The following is a 14,917-nucleotide window of genomic DNA, read 5'->3' on the forward strand; positions in this document are numbered from 1 at the left end:
TTTGTATTGAATCAAGAGGTTTGGATTTGTCTGTTTGACTCTTTTGACATACATTTTTTTTTCTCCATCAGGCTCTTCAAACCAGCTACTGAGTCCAGAATGTTGGAAAGTGACCCTGCGTGTGCTTGGCTGTTTACCTCCTTCCCGAATCACCAAAAGCAAATCTGAACAATCCCACTGCCCCTCTGATGCTGCCGGCCGCGCTGTCATATCTTCAGCTTCACACAGAACTCCCATCGGCCTCTCCCCTCAGCAGGTAACTGATCTTGGTGCTAATAACTAATAAATAGTTTTTTTTAAAATGACTGCATTCCATCTATCCAACTAAATTGTGTTTTTCCTAACGACCCCTAAAAAAATGCTGTATGCTTTTATTGGTTGCTAACAGGTAGATGAGACAGTGGATTGGCTGAGTGATTATTTCCTGCGGAGTCGTCTCAGTAAGACAGACCTCCGCAGCTTTGGCCTGTACTCAGCCTGGACACCCTACATCACCGAGGTTGTCTCTTTCTGGGAACATCTGATCAACTATTCGATCAGTGTGCAGCTCAGCAGCTGTGCCAGAGAGTCAGTGGGCAGCAGCAAAATCTTGAAAGGTACATAGTGATGTAGTCCTGTTTGTTTTGTTGTATCTATCACTGTTTTAGTTCAATTTTTACACAGCTGACAATGCATATCAGAGCAAACACCAAGCCATGAGATCAAAGGATCAGAGACAGGATTTTTGCAAGGCACAGATCTGAGGAAGACTACAAAAAGTGGCTGCTGCATTGAAATTTCCCAAGAGGACAGTGGCCTCCATAATTCTCAAATGGAAGATCTTGAGCACGCCTAGCCAGACAGAGCAATTGGGGAGAAGGGCTTTAATGCAAGAGGTTACCAAGAACCCATTGCCTACTCTAGATGAGGTCCAGAGATCCTGTGTCGAGATGGGACAAACTCCAGAAGGAAGTAAAAAAACACTTAAGCTGACGTAGGTCTGTTGGTCCTGCCTTAAACTCCATAAACTTATGCATGGCCAGTATTTACAGCCAATATATCAGTTGTAAATACCAATAATTAACTTTTTAAAGCTAATTTTGATTTATTTATTTATTTACATTTACTTAACCAGAAAAACCTTACTGAGCTTAGGAGTCTCATTTATTTGGACTAACATCTACCAATACTGGTATCAAGATACTAATTTTGTGCATCCCAAGAAGGAAGGCCCCCCTTTGTTTTAACAAATAAACATGGAAATCTTTTACCTGAGATGCGTTAAATGAAGAGTGAAGATAATTACGATAAAATAAGGTGTTCTTAGTGATTTGTCTCAGATAAAGTTTATGTAATCCATTTAAGATACTTAGTCATTCTGGTCCAGATCCTGTAAAATCTTTCCTTATAGACTGTGAGGCAAAATGGCAGGCCTTCCATAACATATAGCACATATTATGTCAGTCTATTCATCCATAGTGGATGGCTTAGATTTAAGCCCTCTCCCCATGACAGCTGTCTTTGTTTGTTCTCTCATAGCTTTGCAGGATCTCCACACTAAGACTGTCAAGCTATTTAAGCCTTGGATCCTCCCTCTGGACACTGATGACGGCGGGTAAGCAGCATACCTATTTTCTCTATTGCAGTCATTTGTTTTAGATCGTGAAGTTCTGTTGTCAGTGAGGCAGATGTGAAACAGATGCGAGCACAGACAGAGGAAGCTCAAGAGAGTGCAGCAGATCAAAAATGTTCAAGTACTAGCTTCTTTTAGCAGGTGCATAGCAGATGCTTTAGGGGTTTTAGCACTACTTTGAATAGTACTAAACCTAACAAACTACCAGTGCACAAAAAAAGATAACATTAGATGCTAAATTTTGACTTTGAGTCTCTCATGTGGCTTGTGGTTTATACAGTTATCCGCTGCTGTTGAGAAAGTGCAAGAAAATGAAAAGAAATAGTCCATTTTAGTGTGTCTTTTTCTCAGTAACCTCAAGTGTTACCCCTGGCTGGAGACGGATGCGAGTGCAGCAGGAAGTCTGGTCAGCCTGTACGCACAACTCACAGACACACTGCATCACAAGTTCAGAGGTGGGCTCCCACTAACCTTGTGTTCATAGATTAGTAAATGTTTTGGCGCTGCTGTTCCCTGTTGTGTGTGATTTCAAAGTTATTTATAACTGTGTGTTTACAGATCGTCTGCTCCCTGGTCAGAGAGGAGCGCTCTGGCTGTGTATGATGCAGTACTGTGAGAGTTGCACCTCTCCCCGCACCCCTGAGTACTTGCTCTATCTCTACCACACACACCTACGCAGCCTGCCCTGGAGTCATCTGTACCCGGACACCCAGCTCATGCAGCAGCTCTTTAATGTGAGACTCTCTGCCCTCAGAAACTCCTTAGCCCTGTTGCTACACTCTGCTCCCTGGTCTAGACATGTGTGACACAGAGGAGCTTGTTAATTTGAGACCACGCTCCTTGCCCCGTAGTTCCTATTATTAGCTTGACTTCTTGTAATCGTAGTCCCATCAGCCTGTTCCTGGAAACAGGCTGCTGTCTCTCAAAACCAAAAGGAATCTATTGAGGCTACTTTATTACATTTGATCAGAAAAATCATTGCACCCAAGCCCAAAAAATAACAACCTTTGTACTGATGGTTAAGCATGGCTAAATGTTGGCTATAAATCTGCATTTCTGCCAAGAGGAACTAGTTTAGTTCAGTATGGTCCTCAATTATAATTATATTAGCATTTCTTCTGTGAAAAGTTGGGGAAGGTGCCCAATTGTTCCACCTTTTGGCACCCTTCTGTTGGAGGGTTACAAGCATACCTATAGAGTGGAGCTAATCTTACTGCTGTCCACTGATTGGTCAATAAAAAATGCACATATATGAGCTTAAAATGCTTTCGAAGGACACGGTCATGTTCTTTGTAGCAGATAAATACTGTATGGTAGTGGTTGGACTGAAATGACTACTTAACTCAATGTCTATAGTCGCCATGGTTCGTGTTATGCAGTTCTATATGGAGTTTACTCCTTGGTAGCTGCGCACGCGCACCTCGGTAGCATGGCAGTGTCACGTATTTTGTTGCTCTGATTGGCCCATAAAGATGTTACAGACAGAATGTTCATCCAATCACCCTCCAAGATTTTTTTCAAATGCTCAGCCCTTTCCCAAATGCTATGTATGAGTGGTTTACCAGATGGATGTGTGAAACAAATTTATATGATGTGTCAGGTTAACAGGAGCCAGCTTACATTTGAGAATTGAATTCCTGTTTTTCATATTTTTGTTCCTTTTCAATAGACATAAAAAGCTGAAACTGTACCAAATGAAGAGCTGTTTGGTAGCTGAAAGACTGACTCTTATTGTTGATCTGAGCCAAATGATCCAGATTACTAAAAAGAGATGGACTTCCCAACTCTATAAGTAAGACTAGATGGACATTGGCTGTAGAAATTCATGCAAGTCAGTGTTTACTGTATCAAACCATGCCAAACTGTACTGAACCAAACTGGGCTACTTGTTGGAAATGCACCATAAGTGAGCAGGAGAGGATAAAATAAAGGAAAACCAGATCTTATTGTCAATATGCAAAAATATGTATATTTTAATTTTCTCATCATGTATTGGTTTAAAGATGTACCGATTACATCCTCCATTTTACTAGTTTAGTTTTCTACAATTAAAAACCTTTATTGACTTCTATGAGATGAGTTTTTGATAACAGGCAAGTATAAAAACAAACAACTAAAAAAAAAGAACAGGAAACATATCAGAGACAGTAACGCAGAAAGAATCATCAATCCTCGACAAGCTTGATTAAATATATGTTTTAACACTCTATCAGCATCCTGACAAGATCCCAAAGCTGTCTTCACACATACTCTTGTTAAAATGGTCCCATTGTTCTTTACACAAGTCATTTTTCTTGTTCAGTTTTCTCAGTGACTTTTCTCATGCTACTTTTGCCATTTTTTCCTCCTCCCACATACACGTCAGGGGTTTTGAGTCTTTCCAAAGTCAGAGAATTAACCATGCACATTATTAAGCCAGCTGCTGATACTCAGAAAACATTTACTAAAAAGAGGTACCCCAGTGTGAGGAGACATAGCTGAGATAGTCCAGTTATAGTTATGTTATAGTTATAACCAAAACTAAAGGTGTAATTACCTTGTAATAACTTGGAATTTTACCAAGTAATAACTCAGAAATATGGTAACATTAAGGGAGTATTAACCTAGTAATAATGTATTAATCATCAAGCAATTCCTTGTACATTGTGTCAGTTCCCTGGTAGGTAGGTGGCATTTTACCAAGTTGTTTTTAGAAATAACATAATGATTTTCTATATAAGTTACTTGATAATTCCTGGGTACTTCATTTATTTTTGCCTACTAAATTAAAGTGAGTCCTACCTGACTAGCTGTAAAGTAATTTTTAGGGATGGGGGTTAGGGTTATGGTAAAATACTACCTAATTACCAGAGAGGAGGGGTTTTGATTGAGCTAATAGCTTTCAGCAGATTTACATTTAGGATATTGTGATTACTGTTAAATAAACTGAAAAGGTAAAAAAGTAATTGCATCTTACATTAACATGTAACAAACATATTAAGAAGTTACAGATATTTTTGGGGTGGCGTGTTAAAATCCAAGAGGTTTGATGTGTTTGTAGTTTTGAATGTTATTTTTTTCTATTTCTTTACCGCAGGTGGAGAGAGGAAGCCCCAAGAGCTGTTTCCTCTTCCTAGGTGAAGTTTTATGTGAAGTAAACTGGGTGAGCGTCCTTAGTGACCACTTACACAAACCCCCGACCTCCACAGTGTATCCTGTTCTACCTGATGAAGGAGCTAAGAAGGAGTCACACGCCATGTTAGTTTATCTCCTATACATGCTGGTTTTTCTGGCAAAGGAGGAACAGCTTCTGAGCCAACAGGTGAGTCTAAAACAATCCTCTTTCACCTCTGGATCACATCCGTTCCATTCTCTGAGTTATATTTATTAATTTACACTTCATCCCCCAGGACTCCCCTCTGCTCAGTCTACTCGTCCAGTCCACCTCTCTGCCCTGGCACCAGCTGGACCTTTCCTCATACCAGGGCATTCTGGGATACGTTAGCACTCACTACCCTCCCTCTCTACTGCTCAGTACTGATTCTGCGCCTCAGCTGCTGCTGAAATCTCTACGTGGTGCTGCAGGGCTCAGCCCTTGCCCTAGTGAAGCTCCACACAGGGTAAGAGAACAATACAGGAGTGTTTGCTTTACAAATAAAACTACAGATCCGTGAAGGCATTGTTAACCTATTGAGGACCAGACTGAGTTATATCTACAGGTCAGTGAAATTGGTTTGATCTCCCAAACTTATTCTCATCATGCAGCCTGAAAATGTTAAAAGCCCAAAAATGAGTTACATAACATTCCTACTGATGTTTTATCTCATGCACAGTATCTCAGGGATTTTTTTTTATAATACATACAGTTACTTTATGAATGAATGAATAAAATCCTATTTTACTAATCACAGCAGAGATTTCATAAGAACTAATGTGGTGCTTCAGTGTGGATAATATGTATGACATTGGATACTAACAGTATAAAGGAGAGTCTTAATGCTGAACAGTGAAAGAATTCATGTTTTTGCTGTGTGTTCATGTACTCTGCCTGAGGCTGATACATCTTCCATGAAAGTGGGAAGCTTGGAACATCCACATAAATCTAGACTTATACAATTCTGTTCTCCGTGCCAGCTCTTAATCTGTATCACTCAGCCACTTGTGTGTATCACTCCTTTTGTTTGATGTTTTTGTAAAGGAACAAAAGGATTTTCTTTTCAGTAGGAAATGTGACAAAATTTAAAGAATCTGGCTGAATCTGAACAATCTACTGAAGAACACAGGACTACTCCAAGATCTAGCATTTTATTTGATACTTAATTCTTCATCTCCAATATAAAATAAATCATTTCTGTCAGTCCTTCTTACCACAAGTTATGAGAAAAAATTAAGGTCTTGTGACTCTCCATCTGTCAGGAGGAGACGCTGAAAGCTGGAGCCTACGTGTGCTGGTGTGTTCAGTCTTTGGTGACCCTGGAGCAGGGGGGCAGCATCACCCTCAGTTGCCTGGAGGCTCAGCTTGAGCTGCTTCTGGAGAGCATCGTCACATTCAACCCACCTGGTGAGTTGTCCTTTTCTTTTTATCAGTGATAACTTTCCTGATGACCTCACTTCCTCCTTTTTCCTCCTCAGAGACCGGTTTGGAGCAGAGGCACATGGCATTCTGCAGCCTGTTCAGCGATGCTCTGGCTCTCCTGAACAGAGTGGGCGTCTCCACAGGCGAGGCACTCGCTTCTCATGTCATCACCTGGCTGGACAGGAAGGGGAGGGGCTTTCCTATTCTGCCTCTTCTCACAGCTTGCTCCCGTTGCCTTGCATCAGTGCGGCACATGACGCGTATCATGGAAGCGTGCATTACAGCGTACTTCAATCATGGTAAGCACAGTGATAGTTTTTCTTCTTTAGCATTGCTGAAGTATTTTCAAGGATTCATATGTGAACGTTCTCTTTCCTTTTAGCTGAGGAAGAGTCTCTGGGTTGGGGTCCTGTGTTGGCATCGCTGCAAGTGCCTGAGCTCACCGTGGACGACTTCCTCTCTGAGAGCCAATCTGGAGGCAGCTTCTTGACGCTCTATGCCTTTATCCTGCAGCGCCTCAACACAGAGTACACAGCAGCCAATGAGAAGAGGACACTGGCTTTGATAAACACATGGACCTTTACTGTCTTCCCAAGGTCTCAGCCTTTATTCTCTCTTTTGTTTCGCCCTTTTTGTTTTTAGAAGTCCTGTAATCCTGTCAAAGTTTGTACACTGTTTAATTCATGCTGTGATGTGTTTTGTGTTTCCAGTGGTCCGGGGGATGAAGCCAAGCTGTTTCTTTGGTGGCACAAAGCACTGAATCTGTCAGCAGAGCAGCTGCAGCCACAGGCCAGCCAGACTGAAGTGATCGGAGTCGTTCTGGGTCTGTTGAGGTTACAAACAAGGCTGCTTCAGCTGGGAGAAGAGAGACTGAACTCTGGGCTGTTAGGTGCTATAGGCCTGGGGAAAAGGTCTCCTGTCTCTAATAGGTAACTCAAGAGTTTCTTGCTAATTAGTAAATATAATACTAGGTAAAAGGGATTGTTAGATTATGTTCTTGCTACACCAGCTGTTCATACATGCCTTCTGTACATACAGGTTCAGAGTGGTGGTACGCAGTCTGGCAGCATTCCTGTCAGTACAAGTTCAATCCGAGACCGAGCTCCGACTCCAACCCACCGCTGAGTTGGAGCTCTCTGCCAAAGCCCAGCAAGTAAGCAGCAAAAACTGCAAACAACACATTTTCATTTCCTAGTCTGTATTTATCTCCTAAGAATAACTTTCTTGCCTTTTCTGTGGATGCAGACGCTCGGGATATTGGAGGCCATGCCCAGCAATAAACAGTACGCTGAGTTAGAGGACTCTGTGAGTAAAGCGGTGCAGTTCATCCGCTACCCAGGACACTGTCTCCGAGATGGACCCAGACTTCTGTCTCTGCTAGCCAACCTGCTATACCCCGACCTCAGATACCTACACATAATCCGCTAGCCAAGACTGTATCTGACTCTCATGCTGGTAATCAAGGAGGATGTCAGCCATTTGTGAACTCAGTCCTGAACGGAGACACATTTCTGGAGCACAAAGTTTCCAGTAGTGACCCTGTTACTGGTTTTTAATCAAGAGCCATGTGTTTTTTTAACACAGAAACTGACCGTTCATCAGAGCTCTCTGTGAACATTTTTGACTGGTTCAATGAAGGCATAAGAAATGTCACAAGCTAAGCCCTTCTCCTTACTCACACTTTGTTTTCTTCTCTTGTTAATGCCTTGTTGCTTTTATATATCTTGCCAATGCATCAGTTCTATTCTTTATTAGAGAGGAAGTTGCACATATTTATTGAAGCATAATTCGTGAATCAGAATTAGGCTTAAGGTGTCAGTTTGGAGACTACATGTGGAATCTAACAAAATAAAAGATGAAGGGTCCATAGATTACATGGAGGGGTTTGAAGGAGGGATCTAATAGGCCTATATGTTTAGTGGCACCCTCTTGAAAAAGGGTGGGCGACATACCAGGGAAGCTTGAAGGCGGGGTCTTGTGCCTGATACAATTCAACTTTGGATGCTAGCATTTAGCAACAAGCTACAATCTGTGCATATGACTACAGTGTCTGCCTGTATGAAGTGACCATGCTTAGTAACAGAACATGTCAGTATTATTCTTATTTCTAGCCAAAAGTGCTTTCATTTTTTTCTGCCAAAGAGATGTTTTTTTGGTTCTCTGAGCTACTTTAATCGTCTTGCCCATGCATCCTTGTTATTCCACGTGTCTCTGTTAGGTACATAAAACTGCAGTCTGTAAAAACATACTTGAAGGAACACTCGACAGGAGTACCACTTACTCTGTGCTTCCCCATTTGGCTTCCTTATAAAGTAGTGTGTGCCATAACACAAGCTTCTGAAGCTGATGGTATTACTAAAACAGCAGGTATGTTGTGTAGGGGGAGCTAAATTCTGACTGGACTTTTATACTTAAATAGTGGTATAAGCACACTATGATTCAGATTTACAGACTGTACTGTTCACCCAGCACTCTTCTCCTGAGTTTAATTACCCTTGGCTGTTCACCACTTCTGTTGCTCTGTGCCATCTCAATAATAATCGTGCTGCACTTCTGCAGCCTTAGGCTTGCCTTATTGCCTGTGTTCTGTGTCGACTGTTAATGTCAGAAGTGCTGCTTTTTCATGACTCAGTGATCAGGAATGGGTCTGTGGGGCTGCAGGGGGGAGGGAGAGACGGAGCGGGGGAGTGGGAGCACTGCACAAAGGAAACATGTTCAATAAAGGGAACACAGAGTGTCTCTCATCTAGTGTTTACCAGTTAAAGCCAATGATCAAGGACTACATTTACAACCCTGTTTCCAAAAAAGTTGAGACATAGTGTAAAAAGAAAATAAAAGGTGAATGGAATGATCTGCAAAATATGTAAATTGCATATTTAATTAAGAATAGCATTAAGACAACATATCAAATGTTGAAACAAGTGCTGTTAATCAATAAAAAAATGTATCTTATTAAAACAGGCTATGTATTTAACTGCACGTTATCACACACTTATTAAAATGAGAGGGACTGCATTGCAGGTAGATTTAATAATAATATCACTGAAAAAGTCTAAAAGAATGTGATTCTGAATGGCATCAGAATATTTTACAAGCTTTTGAATCAGCAACACATCAATAGATGTATGATATAGATGTTGTTTGGACAGACCTAAGCATCTCTCTCTATTCATGAGTACTAGAGCCCTGCCTCCCACCCATTCCACAGCACATGCCCCCCCACAACAGGTGTCTCCAGGCCCTCACAGATTTTGACAATCCATGTTAAATATTCAGATTAACTGACTGTGCATTTAATTGAAGGCAATATTGATATGTTCCCACAAGTACCAGCCTGATTAAGTTTCCTCTTTGAATGAATGAAATCCTAAGAAAACAACCACATCCTTGTCATGCGTAATAATGGCACACATTGATAACAAAGCAGCTGGGAGTCTCAGACTGATTTAACTCCTGATTCTGGCTTAGTAATAGCAATGTCATAGTAATATTCTCTGACCTTATTAACATATTTATTTTTAAAGATGCAGAGGTGAAATTGTTTCCTGATCTCTGGAAAGTTTGTGTATCATAAAAAATTGCAGCGCACTTCTATCAGCTCTATCAGACAGTAGGCTTATCTTTATTTATGCTGTGTTGTTACCGTCCTCATTAGTAGATGCTTAATACAGTAAGGCCTTTTTTGTATCAATAGGGATGTTTTTTCCCCAAACAACAGCATAATGGCTCAACATCTACACACTGGTACATATGTGGGATGATAGGCCAACAACACAATAAAGGGAGGATTAAAGTTGTGCCTTTTGACTTATTTACAAAGTTTTAGTGCACACAGTTTTTTGCGGAGCTTCAACAAAATATCATACAGCACACCTGCCATGCAATGCTGGCTATGCCAAGACAGCCATGTTCAAACATGTTTATGCAGCACCTGAAACTACAGATGACAAAACAGCAATTAAACAGTGAATTCTCGGTGAATAATTCTAAAAGCAACATGTGACACATCTCCTGTATTATCTTGTTTAATATGAGCATGGAGAAGTGCTTTTAAGAAAGTTTACTTTAATCAAGGATTATTGAGCAGGTGTGACATCTCATCAAAATATGTTTCCTTATTGATGTGTTTAACAAAGCCCTTGTCGAAAATGCTATTTTAGCACGAAACAACAAAGCATACAAAGGCAAAGGAGCACATCTTGATAGGTAGCACAAAACACCAGCTCTGACACTTACTCTTTTTAGATCGTAGCAAATTAAACACTTTCAACGAGTGTGACGTCATTTTTTAGCTCCAACATCCCCCTTCTGCGGTAAATGGAACGCAACAGAAGCCCACGAATGATGACTTGGTGCAAGATTTTTGGAAATTCAGGACATATTTTTTAATTTTTCCTGGCACCAGTTTCAAACCAGTACACCCAAGAAGTCTTCTGAGAGGTTTCAAGGACAACTGGAGCAACGCTGTGGTGTGCAAATCCAGACAGACAGACGGAAACGCCACCACTTATAGTGGTACGTTTTTTAAAAAATAAGAATGTTTTTCATTTGTTTTCATTAGTGTTAAAATATTATTATTGGGCTTTTTAAATACTTTTATTCTAGGGATACGACTGTGGATAGAGTTTCAAAGAGGAATAAGAGAGTGGAGAATGATGTAGAAGAGGAACCACATCCTCAACTGTAACCTTTACCCCTAATCAACATTTTTTGACAGCACTAGTTGAAGCAGATATACTCTATCAGTTATTCTTGCTTATTTATATATGCCCATTTTAATTTTGATGATACCATGACATTTCCAAAATGCTGGGACAGGATTATGTTGACCACTTTGTTGCATCTTCTCTTCTTTTGACGTGTTCATGGACTGGGGAGACCATTTTCTGTCATTTTGAAAGTGGACTATCATACCTTTCTTGCTTGATTTAGCATTTCAGCTGTTCAAAAATTCAGGGTCTCTCGTGTAAAGGGCTTGTTATTAGTAACTTTGTTTCCATGAGTGCAGGGCATTTTGAAAACACAGCTGCAAGAAAAGGAAGCTAATCTGCATTGTCACCTGTAGTGGATGGAGGGGAGAAACATGATTAAGCAAAGTTTCAAACACTCATTTCTCCCTTTTTCTTGCATAGTCTCCTTTGTCCCAATATTTCTGAAACAAGTTGCTGCATTACATTCAAAATGGGCAATGAAATTTCTCACTTCCACTATTTAATATGCTTTTATGTGCTTTTTCAGTTAAATATGATGCTTGAATGTTTTGCAATCACCCACAATGGGTTTTTGTCAACATTTACATAACCTCCCATGTTTTTGGTAACAGGGTTATAGTAGATCGAAGAATGGAGACTGATGTATAAGCCCTGGACAGGTCACATGAGGACACTGCTGTATGAATCATGCTGTAAAGAACAAAGCGAGAGACAAAATAAGTCCAGGCAGCAGTACAGAAAACACTGTGCATCAAACCCAGCCGGCAATCTGCATCCTCCGTGCATAACAATGTAGATGGTCAAAGTGAAATTTAAGCCTCATTGTCTAAGAGAAGTGTTTTGACAAGCTTGTAATTTGATTGGCGTCTGCATCCTCTTGTTCTTTGCATCTGAGCGAAGGTACAAAACACGTCCCCAGCTGAGAGCGGCTCTTTCAAACACTGTCGGGGAGGGGTGGGGGGGTCTTTTTTATTGATTTATGTGCTAACTTAGCGCACAGCATCCTTACTTGACACCTCGTCTGTCTGGGAGAAAAACCTCTCTTCAGGCAACTGTGGTCTCTATGGTTACAAGAAGGGTAGAAGTGAGCGAGGAGGTGGAGAGGACGGGGTGTTCTAAGGAGAGAGGAGGTGGGAGATGCTTACAAACTCACATTTCTGCCTCCTTTTCACACCATAAAACAGCCTCAGGGTTTGTTTTTTTTCTGTGAGCCCCTTGTCTGCCATCTACCTAACCTTCTGTTCTGCTGTCTCAGATCAGACTGTAGTCTGGCTCCATATTTACAGGACAATTTGGCCTCGTTAAATATCCCTCACACTTATATATGCACATCCACGTGCTCAGAGGGCCCACTGCTGAGACAGAGAGTACTCCTGGCAGACACATCACTGTCTGGCAGATTCCTGTGTCACCATGGCAACCTAGCATCAGGTCGGGAATAGTTGTTCTTCGACTGTTTTTGGTGCAGCACGTGGATCAGCTCCCCTCAGTCATTGAGGGCAATTTGAATAATGACTTAAAACAAACAGAGGCCAATCATACAAATGTGTCCAGTTATGCAACCCCTGATAGTTCTTAAGAAAAGTTTATTATGTAAGCTTTGTGTACACTCAGAGTGAAAACTATGGTTCTATCAAGTGTTACTGTTTGTGTGTTTTAGTAAACAAGATCCGGTGTCTGACCCTGTGTGACACCCCACCGGTGACCAGTTGCTCTGTTGGGCAGCTGGGTTGTCCCAAAGACCCTCACATGCACTCTCAGCTGGTACACAGGAATGCCTCTGCACTCCACACACTTACTACACATATCAAATTGTTTGTTATACTTTGATTTTTAATGCCTTGTTTTATATGAATAGAGCAAAACAGGCTGAATCATCACCACAGAATCAAAGAAAATAAAAACAGTGCCTGATATTCATGGAAGTATTCATAAATACATGAAAAAAGAGTTTAATTGTAGCTGATTAAATCATTCTCTTTTCTCACAGTTTTCATAAAGCCTTCTCTTTTTGAAGCAGAGGAGTACAGGGACATTTATTTTTATTGAAAAATCAGTCTGATAATGTAGGAGTTAGAATAAGGAGTAAACAGTAGAGGAATCCTCATGTGCTCCCAAACTAATGCACTTATTACATTTCAGAAGTACAGAAGGCAAAGAGAAGTCGGATTGTTTTGGTCAAGGGTGTCAGATTAAAAAACCTACTCCTTTTGAAAAAAGACCTGACTTATGGACAAAGTGAAATAAATGCAAAGTCTGCTTTATAAGTTTAAGAGTTCAATTTGGGCTTGTGAGTGAGGGAAGGTTATTGCAGAAGAGATGTCTCAAAAAATGTTCATTCCCAAAGATTTGCTCAAATGATGTTGCTTTTGCCTTAAGGTCACTGTAAAGTCCCGTCTATGAGTCGTCTTTGTTGTTAAGTTGCTATTACATTTCCTGATATTGCTCTTCAAAAGTCATCAATGATGATTAGCAATGGAGATTTTTATTTTGACAGACTTGGCAGGAATTGACTGTGTCAATCATTGGAGTCTGCTTCTTTTAATCATCCAGGACTAAAGACAAGTGAAATGGATTAAAACATCCTCGGCAGGTAATATGTTTGTTCCTGTTGCACCTTGCTCAAGTGAAAAACAGACAAGTACTCCAGAAAATAGTCTATACCCAGACCTTATAGTGAACTCTAGACCGACGCAGCTGCCTTGCTCTGGACCAGAGCAGAGACAGGAGTCTGTTTTCTGTCACAAATCTCTGTTTTGTTGCCCTTTTAATGATCCATAGGCCACCATGTCTGATAGATTTGGCAAATTTACCTCTGTGAACAAAAACAACATTTAGCAGGCTGTTGATTTTCAATAATGGCAGTGACATCAGCTAACAGCAGACTATTTTGACTAACTGCTTGTGATTTTACATCATTGTAGCATTGGGGGGCGGGGTAATTCCCAAAGCAACCTGTGATGTCATGAAGAGCTTTATTTGCCCTGTCCAAATTAAACCTATACCAACAAAGTAGAAAACTTTCAGTTGGTCTAAAACAAAAAATTCAGTTACACATAGATCTCACTGTTTTCACATGTTTACAGAAATTTTATTCGATCAGAGCTTGTGTGTTTAGACACAAATTTTGGATTTCGCTTTACAGGGACATTAAATGTTCATTGATTCATAAGCCTCAGTAAAAATTCAATGCCTGCATTGTTTTGAAAGTCTTGATTTGATCTGATCTTTAATTATCTTGAACCAAGCATCCATGACTGTTTAGTGTATTTGTGGGTGTACATGCAGACGAGAGCTCATGCATGTGTGTCAGACTGGCTCCCTCCATTGACAACACCCACTTTTCTCGCACCTCCTCGCCAGTCCGGAGGGGAGCGATGACTCAAGCTCTAATGAGGCTTTATTTCTCTCTCGTTCTCTCGCCTGGTCCCTCTTGAATTGACCCATGTGAATAGAAGAGCTTCGCCCCGCTGAGTGTACCTTTCTGGGCACTTAACGGTAAAAGTCAACAAAAATGACTCAGACCTCCACCGGTAGTGAAGTTTGAGAGGGTTTTTAGAAAGCCGGTGGGCTGCTTGTTAATGTGCTCGAGTTGCAACAGTGGATAAGCAGGGAGCAATGTTTGGCCTCAGGGACATACTGGGTGTTGGATAAAATCTCCAAGATATTGCTTTCCATTGAGAGGAAACAATTTTTTGTTGGTTTATATTTGGACTGTTGCACTGATGTGTCATATTATGGGCTGTATACTGTGGGGGGTACATTTTCAAACAGTCAGAAGGATCAGAACTTTATGTTTCCAGTAGCTGAAGTGCTGAATGTTTACTCGCTTGATGTAACGAAAATGGAAGGGGTATAATACAAATAAAAGTCGACATCAGCTTTCATAATAGGAGCATTAACACAGATCCTATTGGCCCTATAGCATCCTGTAAGGAGTTTTAGCTGGTTATGGAACAATAAAATTAACAGTGATGCATCTTAATGATGAGAAAACACAAGCAAGTCTATCAGCAACGACAAAGACTATCTTTATGT

The 14,917-nt window shown here is 40.7% G+C and overlaps 1 protein-coding gene across 1 annotated transcript in view; it reads left to right on the forward strand.

Moving 5' to 3' along the window:
• Positions 1-9,947, forward strand: part of epg5 (ectopic P-granules autophagy protein 5 homolog (C. elegans)) — a 30,963-nt gene extending 21,016 nt beyond the window's left edge. The window contains exons 33-45 of the mRNA XM_041787098.1: positions 72-256; positions 389-596; positions 1,519-1,594; positions 1,964-2,067; positions 2,171-2,346; positions 4,689-4,913; positions 5,002-5,211; positions 6,008-6,152; positions 6,224-6,466; positions 6,550-6,763; positions 6,878-7,096; positions 7,206-7,320; positions 7,413-9,947. Coding sequence (XP_041643032.1) covers positions 72-256; positions 389-596; positions 1,519-1,594; positions 1,964-2,067; positions 2,171-2,346; positions 4,689-4,913; positions 5,002-5,211; positions 6,008-6,152; positions 6,224-6,466; positions 6,550-6,763; positions 6,878-7,096; positions 7,206-7,320; positions 7,413-7,595 — 2,303 coding nt within the window. The 3' untranslated portion in view covers positions 7,596-9,947. The remainder of the gene's footprint in view (positions 1-71; positions 257-388; positions 597-1,518; positions 1,595-1,963; positions 2,068-2,170; positions 2,347-4,688; positions 4,914-5,001; positions 5,212-6,007; positions 6,153-6,223; positions 6,467-6,549; positions 6,764-6,877; positions 7,097-7,205; positions 7,321-7,412) is intronic.
• Positions 9,948-14,917: the final 4,970 nt, after the last annotated feature.

Source organism: Cheilinus undulatus, linkage group 5, assembly GCF_018320785.1.
Source record: "Cheilinus undulatus linkage group 5, ASM1832078v1, whole genome shotgun sequence".
NCBI lineage: Eukaryota > Metazoa > Chordata > Actinopteri > Labriformes > Labridae > Cheilinus > Cheilinus undulatus.